This window comes from Leptidea sinapis, chromosome 47 (assembly GCF_905404315.1).
Source record: "Leptidea sinapis chromosome 47, ilLepSina1.1, whole genome shotgun sequence".
Classification (NCBI taxonomy): Eukaryota; Metazoa; Arthropoda; class Insecta; order Lepidoptera; family Pieridae; genus Leptidea; species Leptidea sinapis.
Genome location: NC_066311.1, coordinates 5,378,362 through 5,393,316, shown reverse-complemented (window position 1 = coordinate 5,393,316; position 14,955 = coordinate 5,378,362). Strand labels below are relative to the sequence as shown.

General features: G+C 35.4%; 1 protein-coding gene across 1 annotated transcript in view; it reads left to right on the top strand.

Moving 5' to 3' along the window:
* Positions 1–1,148: 1,148 nt before the first annotated feature.
* LOC126978183 (toll-interacting protein-like) overlaps positions 1,149–14,955 on the top strand; it is a 38,017-nt gene continuing 24,210 nt past the window's right edge. Inside the window, exons 1-4 of the mRNA XM_050826953.1 lie at positions 1,149–1,400; positions 2,557–2,670; positions 3,305–3,380; positions 6,210–6,321. Of these exons, the coding sequence (XP_050682910.1) occupies positions 1,356–1,400; positions 2,557–2,670; positions 3,305–3,380; positions 6,210–6,321 (347 nt within the window). The 5' untranslated portion in view covers positions 1,149–1,355. The remainder of the gene's footprint in view (positions 1,401–2,556; positions 2,671–3,304; positions 3,381–6,209; positions 6,322–14,955) is intronic.

Genomic DNA, 14,955 nt, shown 5'->3' with positions numbered 1-14,955 from the left:
GTCTATAGACACAACACAGTATTTAGATGACCAAGATTATCTTTCATGCACAATTCACAATCATAGAAATGTAAAAGTTCATAATAATTTATTAAAATGAAATAATGAAGCACTTGTACAAGAATAATGGGTAGGCACTTTATAAATCTATACTATTTATTATTAACTCTTACGAGAAGAAGTTGACATTGACATCAACCAAAAGATGTCAATGTCAATTTGTCTTTCTTCAACAAGGATGCACCAGAAATATCTAAAAAAGGGGGGGCGAACAACAATTATTCTTACATGCAGTAGAAACAATACTACAATAACAAACAATAATACAAAGTTTACTAAATAATGTGCTACATTCTGGAGTCTTTCAGCAAAGGCCTTCTCTAAGTATTTCAATGTTTCCCGTCCCAATTCAATAACCTAGCCTAACCTAGATCGTCAATCTTTAAAAACAATAAAATTACAAAAATACTTTTCGTAAGCTCAAATCACCAATGACATGACAGTTCTTGTGCTGTTTGTCGCAAAGTTGACATTGTACCAAACATTATTAAGGGTTACGCGATGGAGATTCAATATGAATAGTTTTGTCCCATTCTACTTTTCGCAGTACTCATAGAATCTACTTACTCATAGAAGAAGAAATTAGTGACTTTTGGTTACTATGACTACAAAGCAGTTATTACGTTGTCATGCTTATAAAAAGTTGTAATTAATTTATATAATTGTTTTCTTATATTAAATAATGGTGAATGCACTGATTTGCTCATAGTCTACTGCTGATACTCTGCTCTATCTCATATAACACGCAGGCTAATCGCCAATCGATGAAATGACAGCTCTTGTACGGTTTGTCGCAAAGTGATCATTGTGACAAAGATTAATATGGGTTACGCGATAGAGATACAATATCAATAGCCTTATCTCGTTCTATCTCACCTTCTAAGTTGTCGTTTCTTTTTGTAATTTAGTCACCAATGCTATTTTTGTAGCTATTCTAAGATGTGGTAGCCACACGCCATATTATCACAAAAAATTTAATTGATTGTTATTCTATTGTATAGAATCAAGTTGACATTGATGGTAATAGTGTTCTGTAGACGTCAGTGTCATTCATCCTACACGGTGCCATCAACATTTTACCTATCCAATAGCTATTCAATGATTCAGTGAATATCAAAATAATATCAGGTTTTCCAATTTCCAGTTGTGAATTATTGTGATCAAATAAATAATTTTTATTTGCCTTAATTGTTTTTTGTGACTTGAGAGCATTTGTCATTGTGTATTTATAGAATAAAGGCTTTAGAAGAACGAATTCTTGATTCAATTACTAATTAGGACATTCGCCGTGCAAGATGACTACAACAGCGAATGAAAATTCCGAGGAAAGACGACGACGGGTAAGTAGTAAACAATTATTATCTTAATAATAACAGTGCAATATATAAATTCATTGAATACCATAAGCATCGTTATGCTGTAGCCCTTCAATCGCTTTTTTATTCGTAGTTATTAGCGTTGAAACAAGCAATTAAATTTCGCTTTGTTAATGTATCAAGTATTATTTCTCGATTATTCTCTTGCGGAGTATTCCGTTTGCGAAGGAATCGTAACTAATGAAAATATTGTTTTGATATTTTTACTAGAATGAGTCACTGTTATGATATTCAAGTTTGAGATAATTGCACAATACAATAAAAAACATAGGTAAAATATATTGAATTAGTACCTATATTTGCAACAATTTTAGATTAAAGATTTGCGTGTAGTATTTTAGTTTATTACAAGTAGCTGTTAGCTGACGAGACTAGCTCTTGTATGCAGCAAATAATTTAGGTTTTATTGAGGTTTTATGTTAATTGTACACCAAATTATAACAGTTTATATATTATGGATCATACATACAAATTTGTAGTTACAATATTAAATTATCTATAAAATTAATTTTATATATTATTCTAAGTATTATATTATAAAGGTCTACTATAATTATACAAATGCAATGAATTAGTTCAACCTGCAATATAATATTTGTGTATAAAAACCTTGAAGAGTAGATAATAATGCACATCTTTGTTGTAAAATATAATTGCATACATTTGAATACTGTGTTTGTTTCCAAACTCATGGACTTAGGTTGATCTATAGATAGGATAGAGTAGGCAAAGATTACAGACACTTATAGTGAAAGATCATAAGGAAACTTGCTCACATCTGTGAAGAACTCAAAGGTTGTGTGTAAATTTAACCAACTAGCACAGTGCTCATGAAGGGGCTTGATGCGGAGAGTGTTTTCTCGTAAAATTGGTACACAGTAGGAGTTAAGTTGCAGAAACTATCCTATGAACATATCTATCTATTCAATGTTGATAACTTGACAACCTGTATAGCTGAATGGTCAGTGTGACCCTGACTATTAATCTAGAGGTCCCGGGTTCAAATCCCGTTAGGTGCAATCATTTATATGATATTGATGTGTATATGCTCCACACTTGCATTGTTACAGTTTTAAAACAGTGAATAAGTCATATTTATATACATTTTGTGTTGTCTTAGGTTTTATTGGGGCCTCTCCCAGATAGTTTCTTGAGAACAGACTCTGGGCCAGATACACTGGATGCAGACTACCAAGCAGCGCTGGCGCTGCAACAACAGCTATGTGGTGCCGCGGTATGTTTTTATTAATTTTAACGTAAACTTAAATATTATATAATTTTATCAAGTGTGAACTATTTTAAAGTAAATTTAAATGTTTCTACCTTTTGTCTTAGTAATTAAGCATTATGTTTATTAATGTTTCAATGTTTACATCTTGCTGTTATAAATATTATCTTTGTAATTTGTATTCAATGATAGAAATATTTTATATATTCCAATGGGGACAGAACCACCATTTACAAATGTAAGGGCCATTAGATACGAGTTGGCTATCAGACTGTGTGAACAGACATCTGAAAAGAAATCATGTTCACTTGGCGTTTTGTAGAAACATCACTTTATCGTGTGTATTCTACTGCATTTAAAATGAAGAGCCTTGGCCTGATTCCTGCTGCCCCATTCACTGCGCTCGTCACCTTGAGACATAAGATGTAAGTCTCATTTGCCCAGTAATTCCACTAGCTACGGCACCCTTTAAACCGAAACACAGAGATGCTTACACATTACTGCTTTACGGCAGAAATAGGTGCCGTTGTGGTAATCTAGCCAGCATCCTGTGCAAAGGAGTGTCCTGTTGGTAGAAATCCGAAATAACTTTCAAATTACATAATATTATCGAGCTTAACAATAATTGTATTGTTTACAGCAACCAACAGGAGGCCCACCCCTTACAGCAAGACTCAGTGTCACAATAGTGCAGGCCAAATTAGTAAAGAACTACGGTATGTATTCAGCACTGTTATCAATATTATATAATAACTTCTTATTAACTGATAAACCTTTGCATAATACCTCTATTTATTTATAGTGTGTATGGACTGATGCATCTACTGTACTCAATAGTTCTTGTTTGTTAAAGTTCATGTATAAACCACAGATGAGTAAAAAAAAGAAGGACTCCGCGCCGTGATATTAGCAAGTGAAGCACCGTTATGTTAGTGTGTGTGCGGTTACGGGGATACTAGTTACACAATTTTTTCTCCTCGTTTATATTTCGTGCTACACTGTTATATAAGGTGACACGGAGTCATTTTTTTACTAGTCCGTGGTTCAAACGGCCGCCGTAATGTTGAACGCTACAATATTTAGGCATGAATATCTTCCTATATAGGGTGTACCTACGCTAGCAATGTTTTTAAATGATGAACAAAAAACAGTTTTACTATCTCAGTATCCTACTTATCTCTAAAAATATTTTATTGAGGTAACCATTTTGACGTTTGTTCGGGGATTACTCGTTAACTAGTATTTTTAAAAAAAGACGCGGGAGAAACCGTTGGGTACAAGATATAAAAGCGTGTTCAATCAATCTTGTGTTTTTGTAAGCCATTTTTTTAGCACATTTTTATACAAAAATTCGTTTTCTCATATAAAATTGTTATTGCTAAAAAATACTTTCTCATACGTGTCAGGAATGCGCCTCATCGCATTGGGTAGCACCTGTTCATGGCCTTTAACCTACTTCGACTAGTTGAATTACTTTACTACTTTTACTTATATAAAAATATTTGAATTTGTGCCAGTTTCTGTAAGAGGGTACTCTATTTTTCGTACTCTTAGTGCGGTCGTCAACTACTAAAGTCGTAGCTATCGATGCATTTTCTGGAATAGAGAAAAAAATCCACAGAGTAACTTCCCACAACTGTTGATATTTAGTAAAATAGTACAAAAACTAGTAGAGGCACATATTGAACCTATTACTGTAAGCTACGAACTTGAAATTAATTTCTTTATTAGCATCGCCATCACAATAATCATTAACTAATTACATTAAATCTATATATTTAATACTGGCTGACCCGACAGACGTTGTTCTGTGCATAATCACTAAAATACTGATTTTTTATGAATTTGTCAGTAATATTTCATAACACCAAGTATTAATTTGTAAAATATGCTCTGTAAATAACGTTCTATATTACGTATACAACGTCATTGCTCCCTGTTATAATGAAATATTTTCACAGCAGAACTGTGAAACCGTGCGTCAATAAATTCTCTCATAGAAAATTTTTCCATAAAAAACAAATATTGGAAATTAAAATAATTATGGGTCCCAAATCGAAATAAAAACTATCCTATCTCTCAAGTTGGACTAAACTGCACTCCATTAAGTAGTCCCCATTAAAATCCGTTCATTAGTTTAGGGAGTCCATCGCGGACAAACAACGTGTCACGTAATTTATATACATAATAAAATTGTTTTTGTTTGGGGCTCTTTCACGCCTAAACCACTGATCGTATCGACATGAAACTACCACCATTCGATGTGAAGTTTATCCTCATTAATTTATTCCCTTTTAAAATTTGCCCAGCGAAGCGGGCGGGAACGGCTAGTTCTAAATAATTTTAAATCTAAGTGTTATTGCAATTACATGCCACCACCATAATATATGAACTAATACTAAGAAATACAATATAATTGGTATAAAGTGGAAATAATTTAAAATTAACAAAACTTATTTTTATAAGCAGCACTAAATTATTTAATAAAATGATAAATGTTAAACAGTAAATATTGCTGTCCAGCAACATAGCAGTTTCTGAGGTAATTGTTCCGAAACGCAGAAAACTTTTCATTAAAAATGTCTGTTGCAATATTGGTTTGAAAAATATCGTGTCTGCTAATCCTCGGGAGTCTCGAGGGATTATTAGATTATTTACAAGGGATACATTCCACTGTTATAATTTTATATAGAAAGAGACAATCCAATATATTCCTCCTATCGGGCTTAAAATATCGCAAGCGTTAACTGCGGTGAAGAGCAATACGTACGACTCAGCGCTAATAGAAGAGAATATAATGATCCATCCCTTGTTCGTCAAGCGTTGCCTCTAACAACTGGGTAACTCTGCAATGGTTTAAGGACACAGCAGTTCTTTGGAGAATGATGCAGCGGATGAACTTTCAAGGCGGAGATTGACTCAAGTGGCTGGCCCATTGTCACTCCTGCCGCTGCCTTTCAGTCAAATGAATTAATGGATACGCTCTCTCACCAACAACCTATACAACACCCCATGGATAAGTGTCTCAAGCTGTAGACAGTCGAAAGAAGCGATACCTGCACTTTCGCCCAAACTGACATGTCGACTTATTTTTAACCCTAACGGGTTTTACATCGCCTAAATAAGCATCTTGCAGTTATAAGTGCAGATGATGCCTGGCGCAGGACAAAACGGTCACTCATATGTGGTCCTGGAATGTGCAGTAGTGGCCAAGCAAAGGGCAAAAACCTTGGTAATACGAGGTCGCTCCGAGATGTGTGTGACCACCTTAGCAGTGTTTTGAACCTGGTTGGAGTGACTGGCCAACACTGGACCCAACTGCTTTAATTACCAAAACAGGATTCCCTATACAAATACGAATATATTTTTGACAAATTATAGTATTTTATATTTTTCTATTTATGATAGTATTTTTCCTATCTTTATTTAGGTTTGACTCTAGACCTGCTAAAAAACTTTAATTATAGGCACATAGAATGATTTGATAATTCAATAGGCACTGATGAATAAAAATGATTTAACTTGTTATTTCCTTCTATATTCAGGTCTGACCCGTATGGATCCGTATGTCCGCGTCAGAGTCGGGCATTGTATATACGAGACCCAGACTGACCCCAGCGGTGGTAAGACTCCGAAGTGGAACAAAATTATACATTGGTAAGTGTCAAATGATTTGATTAGTCAAACCCAAGAAGACGGATATATGGTATAGATTCGGATTACGTCGCGATCTGATGGTTGGATTTAGTTTACAATTATACCAATTTGTTATTTTTAAACTACCCTCACTTCTGGAATTAATTATACAAATAAAATTTGTAACCAAATTTTATGAACGATGCGGGACTCCCAGCTTCTCGTGTTGGTTCAGTTGGTAAGAGCGCTCGGACGGTCATAAATTTTGGTTAGGTACAAATTTTATTTGAACATTTTAATAAGTTTTAATTTTTCCCATTTTATTCTCATATCCTTTTAGATGTTAGGTTTCGCGCTATTTTCCTCAAAGCAATGTCTTCTCTGTGCCTATTTTGCATGAAAACGCCCTTGCCTTAGCGTTTAAGTCCAGTGTCAGTTGTACACTTCATACACAAACTTTTGAATTTCTTCTTAGGTTTACATTGGTTTAATAGTCTTACAATGAGTGCTTTTGAATCGTCACAACTTACGCATTCTAACCAGGACACTAACGGGGCACTGCAGATTAAACAAACACTTATAAATCCTAGGTCCCACAGATTATCTATTGAGCCTCCTTACGAGACAACAGGACACGTCTTCACTGCTTGTATTGAAGCTTGCTTGTCCTAGGAAAGACTTTAGTACAGATCTTACCAGCTCAAAGTTTTAATAAAAGTTCACACTATACAAATATACAATATTTAATCAATGATATTTAAAAGTATAGATAGGTTACGTAGACAAAATTCGGTGTTTAAAAATGATACAATAACGCACACATGAATAATTTAACATTGCAATAGTACACTACATTACGATTACACGTTAAAGAAGCAAGCGAAAAAGAGATAACTCTAATTTGCTAATTGCTTCGTATTTGTATAGAAAAAATAAATTTAATTCATCAGATATGATTTTTTACCGTACACTGTGATTTATGCCTAAATTACTATTCATTCATGAGTTCATGAAGTAAAAGCTATAAAGTAGTAAAACTGCATTGAACTTAGTTATTTAATGTGTCATTGATTTTATAAAAAAAATATTTAATATTTATTATAATATAAAGCCACATTGATGATATCAATTATTTATTCATAAAATAATAAAAAACATACAGATACCAAAACAAAACCGAAAGGTAATCTACAGTAAGGGTCCCATTTTTACAATTTTACTTACGACCGCGACGGCTCCCAAAAAGTTTTAAGATTACAATTATTATTTTTTGTATCTTATATTATTTAGGAATGTCTTTTTGTTGAGGGTTTATTACAATAAGGTAATGGGAGAAGAAGAAAATGATGCATTGATTCTTCTGCAGTTAGCAAGGTATATACTGAAAGGGACAGTGTTACTGAAAAAACTCCTACGTAAACAAATAGCACTCACTGTCTACATCCGCTACCTACCCTAAAACTTGTTTTAGTAGTTTGATAGTTCAGCTAGCTATATACGCATTTGTTTATTAAAAATTATTACATTTCGTATTACATTCACTGCAACAACGACTTTTTTACATCACTTCCTAAAATATTCTACCTCGATCATCCCGTAACAGACAGCATCAATATTTTGTCATTTCTGTACGTTAATCTATGATCGGCTTGGCGGCGATCGGCGTTGTCATGGCGACATATTTATTTTGTTAGATAAATAATGAAATCAAATAAAATGTTATAATTCATAATTTCTTAACTGTGGTATGTAATTCTATGATTTTTTTTTCTTTTCCAATTAGTGCATCCTACCATAACACAAGAGGGCATTTGAATGTTGTACCTATACCAAATTGTAAGCAATTCTGTCAACAACAAACGCGTGTGTACCGTTTTCGTATCGAGAGAGCGACTACGACCAAATGAACCAATTGACTCAATTTAGGCGATTGATTTTCGTCGCGCTAGTGACATATCTACCTCTTTTAATACTATAATATTATTGTATTTAATCAGTTTGTCCCGTTTGGGACAGGCAAGGGTCATAGACCATACAGCCAAACAAAATTCCTTTCTTTGACATTTATTCGCGAATGCCAAGCAAATGAATAGTTATTTGTTTGTAATAAGTTAACTACGTAGCCAGTTCTGACTACGTTGTCATAGCAGGCATTTCTTTGCTTTTATTGTATGGTCAGTTGGTAAAAAAAACAATAGATTAGAGACAAACATATTTTTAATGCAACAGTTCAGCTCTTCAAGTATCGTACTTGTTATTCTTTTGTGCAAAGGAATATGTAATGGCTGTTGAAGGAACTTTCTGATACTAAGGTTAAATTAATTCTATAAATCCTATTAAAATAACATTTTTTGAAGTAAAAACTTCTTTAGCGGCGGCGGCGAGCACTTTTCTTGGGATGGGTATAAAACGTTAAACTCGCGTCAGGTGATCTGATCGAAAATTCGTAAGAATGTCGTTGAAATTATGGATGAAAGTTGATTTTTCTGAGAGATAAACTTTTTAATGTAACACAATTGTAATAGTTCTGAAGTGTTAAATTGTCTATGTAACATATATTGTCTTATTGTGAACGCTATAAATGAATATTGTATTTAACCACAGATATGCTTGTATTTTTATTCTGATAAATAAAGCAATTCGTCCGAAATTATTCCCTAACGATTCCAAAATATTCAAAAACGTTAATGTGCAAGTTTTCACTTCTGCCGGCACTCCCGGAGTGCAACCCGTATTTTTTTTTACAAATTTAGTCTTCATATTATGTGAAGACTAAAGAACTAATAAATATAGAACAGTTATACGTTTGATTCGCAGTCGTATGATAACTTGCAGTAGTTCGTACCTACTGCAATTCGTCAAGGCTAAGAAATATAAAAATAATATAATAAAATTGTTTTGCATTTTGCAACACCGTGTTTCGGAATTCCTGCATAAGAAATAAGTGTTTCTAGAATATCAAGTTACCGAATAACATTGAAATATTTCTATATTTTTATACTTACTAATTATTATGTTATTTTGACACGCAACCCATGACTTTAATATTGTAATATTATTCAAGATTTTATTAAACACAATTGACACTATGAAGTTTTGCGGCATTTATTGCCTCGGAGTTGGTATTTGCTGTAGACAGATGGTTTTTGGCAAAGTTTACTGACAGTGTCTGCCCTTTTTTGTATGTGTGGTTGAGGGTTTTAATTTAGAGATTATTGGCTAATTATAACAGACCGTCCAAACCACTACATTCGCTTCGACCAACCAAAAGTTTTGGTAAAAGAGAATAGATTTTTCCCTAGGCTGCTACGTGAAGCCATTGAAATTAATAAACAATTTGTTATGTTTTAAAGTGATAACCCTCACTTCTGAGATTAATTACACAAATAAAACTGAAAACAAAATTTTACGAACGATGCGGGACTCGAACAGTAACCTCTCCTCGCGTTCCATGCGAGCGCTCTAACCTACTGAGCCAACCATTCGAGTGACGTATCGTTGATTAAAATCTGTAATGTATAAAATCTTGTATGCATTGTTCAACTCTCAGGTTGTGGCTACATCTATAGGATCTACTTTACAGTTGATAACCTGCTCAACCCCAATAATTGCGTAATATTGACTTGAGATGTCGCTCTTTCATATCTAAACAATCTGTTATGTTTCAAAGTAATAACCCTTCCTTCTGGGATTATTGGGGTTGAGCAGGTTATCAACTGTAAAGTAGATCCTGTAGATGAAGCCACAACCTGAGAGTTGAACAATGCATACAAGATTTTATGACGATATGTCACTCGAACGGTTGGCTCATTAAGAAACACCAAAATTTCAATAGAAAAGATGGTCTAAAATTATCTAACAATTGGGATCCAATAATCTCTCAATTAATACCCAAAACTACACACACCAAAATAGAAGAGGACACTGTCAGTAAGATTTGCCAAATACCATCTGTTTACAGCAGACACAATTAGATTGAAAACTATATCAGCAATGTTTGGAAGGTCCTAGATGGACTTTTGCTTTAAAACAACGCAGACAAAAGGGGAAATTGCCTGTGGGAGGCTCCTTTGCACAGGATGCCACCTAGATTATAGGTAGGTACCGCAACGGCGCCTATTTCTGCCGTGAAGCATTACTGCTTCATAGTACACTATTACTATGTAAACATTATTGTGTTTCGGTCTGAAGGGCGCCGCAGCTAATGAAATTACCGGCCAAGTAACACTTAACATCTTATGTCTCAAGGTGCGAACACAATTGTGAGGTACTGCATTGTAATGGGTAGGCCGTATCAATGACGTTCAGCTGAACGTCCTGCTCGTCTCGTCTTATATTTTCATTAAAAAAAATCTAATTGTCATAAGATTATGGCTCCTACAGCGTTCTTGAAATGAGAATATGATTAGATTAAATAAAAATGAACTTCTATTGCGACGTGTATAGTACCTATATGGTTATTGCGAGAGCATCTATTAGTAAATTAGTAATATGCGTGTCTTATTCCCAGAGGATGTTTACGTTAGTGTTTGTTGTTGAGTGAGAAAATAGTTAATAGATAGTCGATCTTTTCCTTGCAGTGGGACGACAACTTTGGAACGGGTAGATTTTCAGAGTTGGCTTTGTGATTGTTTGTTGATATTTCTTAATGTATACTTCGAACGGAATAATATACAGCCTATTGGTTGAACTGTTGACTCTCACCACAGAGCCCCCGGTTCGATCCTCGCCCGTCACTTACCAATGTGTCTTGGATTTTCCATTTGATAGGTACGTTTATTCTTTTATCTACACCTGAACAGGTTCCCAAAAAGCTCCTCTAGTGGATGCGAAATAAAACAATCCATACAAGACTAGAGATCGATATATTCCCAAACCAAATATTTGAACCATACAAAATTTATACAAATATTGTGTGATTTCAATTACAACTAGCGCCATCTCTTATCGACTAGCAAGCAAAATGATCTATACAAATGAAAACTTAACTTGGACCAATATATGTCAAACTACCCACATATTTGGTATTTGATTGTGGTGGGACGGGATAAAGTTCTGAATTAATTAAATGTTTTTGTTTATTTTTAATTAATTTGTTCACTAACTGTTTTGTATAGCCGTTGGAAACCGCGATTTGGTATATTGTATTAAGTTCTTTCGCGAAGCTGTCACGGGACAGTGGGACTGACATTAATCTGTGAACATAGCAGCGGAAGGCCGCTAGTTTATGTTGTACGGGGTGGCAGGATGACGCGGGAATAGCAATTTCTGTATATGACGGCTTTCTATAGATTTTGAATTCTAATTTATTAACTTTTAAAACTTAACTTATTAAATCTGAACATTCCGCCCACCATGGACAGATTGTCTATCTAAGTTCAAAGCAAACAATATAAAAAAGTACAATTTGTTTAACATTACCAGTCACCAAACCAAACAACTTGTATAAACCTCAAGTAAACTATACAAATTTGATTACAAAATACTCTTAAACTCTTTACAACCAAAATAAAATCTCAAACTAAATCTAAATGGACTGTATACATATCTGTAAAAATTTTGTAAAGGTCTTAAACTGAGTTTGTAACATTAATTGTCTAAAAACTAGTTGTATAAAGTACACATTATAAAGGAAAACATAAAAATCACAAAATAAAACTAAATAAACATAACCATAATTAACAAAAAAATATGCTGTAAGGGCCCAAGCGTGATCAATTGCAATCGGTACCAATTATTCGGTCACGGGTAAAATGCACAATTTCGAAATAGGGCGTTAAATAACGCTACTCCTGCATTTTAGACTTACAACGCGCGTAAGATTATCAAGCCCGGGATGCTTGTTCACAATGACACCGAAAAGCCATCTTGCCGGAAGAAGACCGTCCTCTTTAACTAATACCACATCTCCAATTTTTGGTTCTTCTTCCTGACGACTCCACTTGTGTCGTTGGTGGAACTGCACCAAATATTCAGATGACCAACGACGCCAAAAATTTTGTACAAGTTTTTGTGTAAGTTGCCATCTGCGAATGGTGCTGATATTTGACTTTTCAAAGTTACAGTCAGGTAGAAGAACAATTGGTTCGCCGATTAAAAAATGACCTGGAGTCAGCGGATACGGATCACTCGGATTCGAGTTGGCCTTAAGAAGTGGCCTTGAATTAAGGCAAGCCTCAACTTGCGACAGCACTGTTGACAATTCCTCAAAAGTAAGCTTATTGTCGCCAATAACTCTTTTGAGGTGATGTTTTGTCGACTTTACCCCTGCCTCCCACAATCCTCCAAAGTTTGGAGCATGCGGAGGTATAAAGTGCCAGTTAGTGCCGTTATTGCCTAGCCACTCAGCAATTTCACTAATGACACTAGATTGTTCGTCGTCAAAAAGTTGCCTCAATTCACGAGCTGCACCTACAAAATTTGTGCCATTGTCGCTCCAAATATCGGCACAATGTCCACGTCTGGCGACAAAACGTTTAAATGCCGCGATGAAGCCTTCTGAGGTTGACCACCTCTAAATGTATGGCACGAGTGGCCATACATACAAAAAGGCAAATGTAGCCCTTGTACGCATGGTGTCCCCTACCCTTTGATGTCCGAATACTAATGGGTCCTGCGTAATCGACACCACATTGATAAAAAGGTCTACACGCAGTTACTCGAGATGTTGGCAACTGTCCCATAAGTTGTTGAGGAGTCTGAGCTGCATATCTAACACAATTGACACATCTTCTAACAAAATACTTGGTTAGATTTTTTGCATCTAAAATCCAGTACTTGGTACGCAAAAAATTCAACATAAGCTGTGGTCCACCGTGCAGCGTTTTGAAGTGAGCATCAGAGATTATTAAGTTTGTGAGATGACATTTCCTAGGCAGAATCACTGGATGTCGCATATTGTCACTGATGTCAGCATTCTTTAAACGTCCACCAACTCTTAAAATACCGTTCGCATCAATGAATGGAGTAAAAGAATAAAGTTTACTCTTCTTTTTTACGGCAGCGTTTTCCGTAAGACTGCATATCTCTTCACTAAAATGCTCTCGTTGAAAATGACGAATACACACATTAAGTGCGTCCTGTTGCTCGTCATGACTCAGCCAAATACTCGTTTTTGTGTCATCTGACTTTCTTAACCGCAAAAACCTCCTACAATAAGCTATAACGCGAACTAACTTTCCTAAAGAAGAATACTTAGTCCACAATTTATTTTGTTCTCCGATATCAATTGCAGAGTGAAAAACCTTTTTTTGCTTTTCTTCTAAATTACTATCCTTTCTTTCTTGATTTCTGTAAATAATTTTCTGGTCTCTTAACCATTGTGGCCCTTCTATCCATAGCCTGTGCTCGGTCAATTCTATAGCCTTTAAACCCCTAGAGGCACAATCCGCAGGATTATCTTTGGAACTGACATAGTGCCACTGCGTACTCTCCCAAACCAGTAGTATTTCCGATACACGATTCGCTATAAATGTTTTCCATCGACTTGGGTGACTACTAAGCCAAGCCAAAACCACAGTCGAATCTGTCCAGGCGAAAACGTTTTCCTTGGAAATTGACATAACCTCAGCTACTTCGATCAACAGCTTGGAGAGCAATACAGCGACACACAACTCTAAGCGTGGTATGGAAACTTGTTTTATGGGAGCTACCTTGGTTTTGGATGTGATGAGACTAACGGCTACTTCACCACTCCTCTGCACAACTCGTAAATACACAACAGCAGCGAAACCATGATTTGAGGCATCACAAAACCCATGGAGCTCTCTACAAACGTCATCTTCACTCGTTTGATTCCATCTAGGCAACTTAAAATCCTTTAAGGTTGGTAGACTCTTTCGATAAGCCATCCAGTCATCCGATAATTGAGCAGGTACTTCCTGATCCCACCCTACACCCGACATCCACAATCTCTGGATGAACATTTTCGCCACAACTATGGTTGGGGCTATCCAACCTAATGGGTCAAACAACCGCGAAATGTCTGATATCACTTTACGTTTGGTGATTGGTGTAGAGATGTCTGGAAGTGTTACAGAATACTGAAAAGTATCCGTATTTTTATCCCATCCTAACCCAAGAATTTTTCTAACTTCATCTACCTTTAGTTCCATTTTATCCTTGCCCTGTTTTCCCTTAATTTTTTCCATTAGTTCTGCACTATTGCTCGACCATTTTTGGAGTTCAAAACCACCTTTCTTCAATAATGCTGTCATTTCTTCATATATCTTGACTCCTTCTTCCACTCGTTCACATCCTGTCATAAGATGTTCGACGAAATAGTCCTTTAAAACTCGATCCTTTGCTAGGGGAAACTGATCACCTTCATCATAAGTGACTTGATGCAAGGCTCGCACAGCTAAATATGGAGCAGAAGCGGTTCCAAAAGTGACCCTTAATAATCGATAGTGCTCCAATTCAGCTTTAGGAGTGTCACGCCAAAGGACTCTCTGAAAGTCAACATTATCGTTTGAAATCTTAACTTGCCGATACATTTTAATTATATCAGACGTAATACATATTGGATATTTACGCCAGCGCATAACAATGTGACGTAAATCTGATTGAAGAGTTGGCCCAACCATCAAATCTTTATTTAGAGACACTCCATTGGTGCCTGAACAAGAAGCGTCAAAAACGACCCTTAATTTGGAT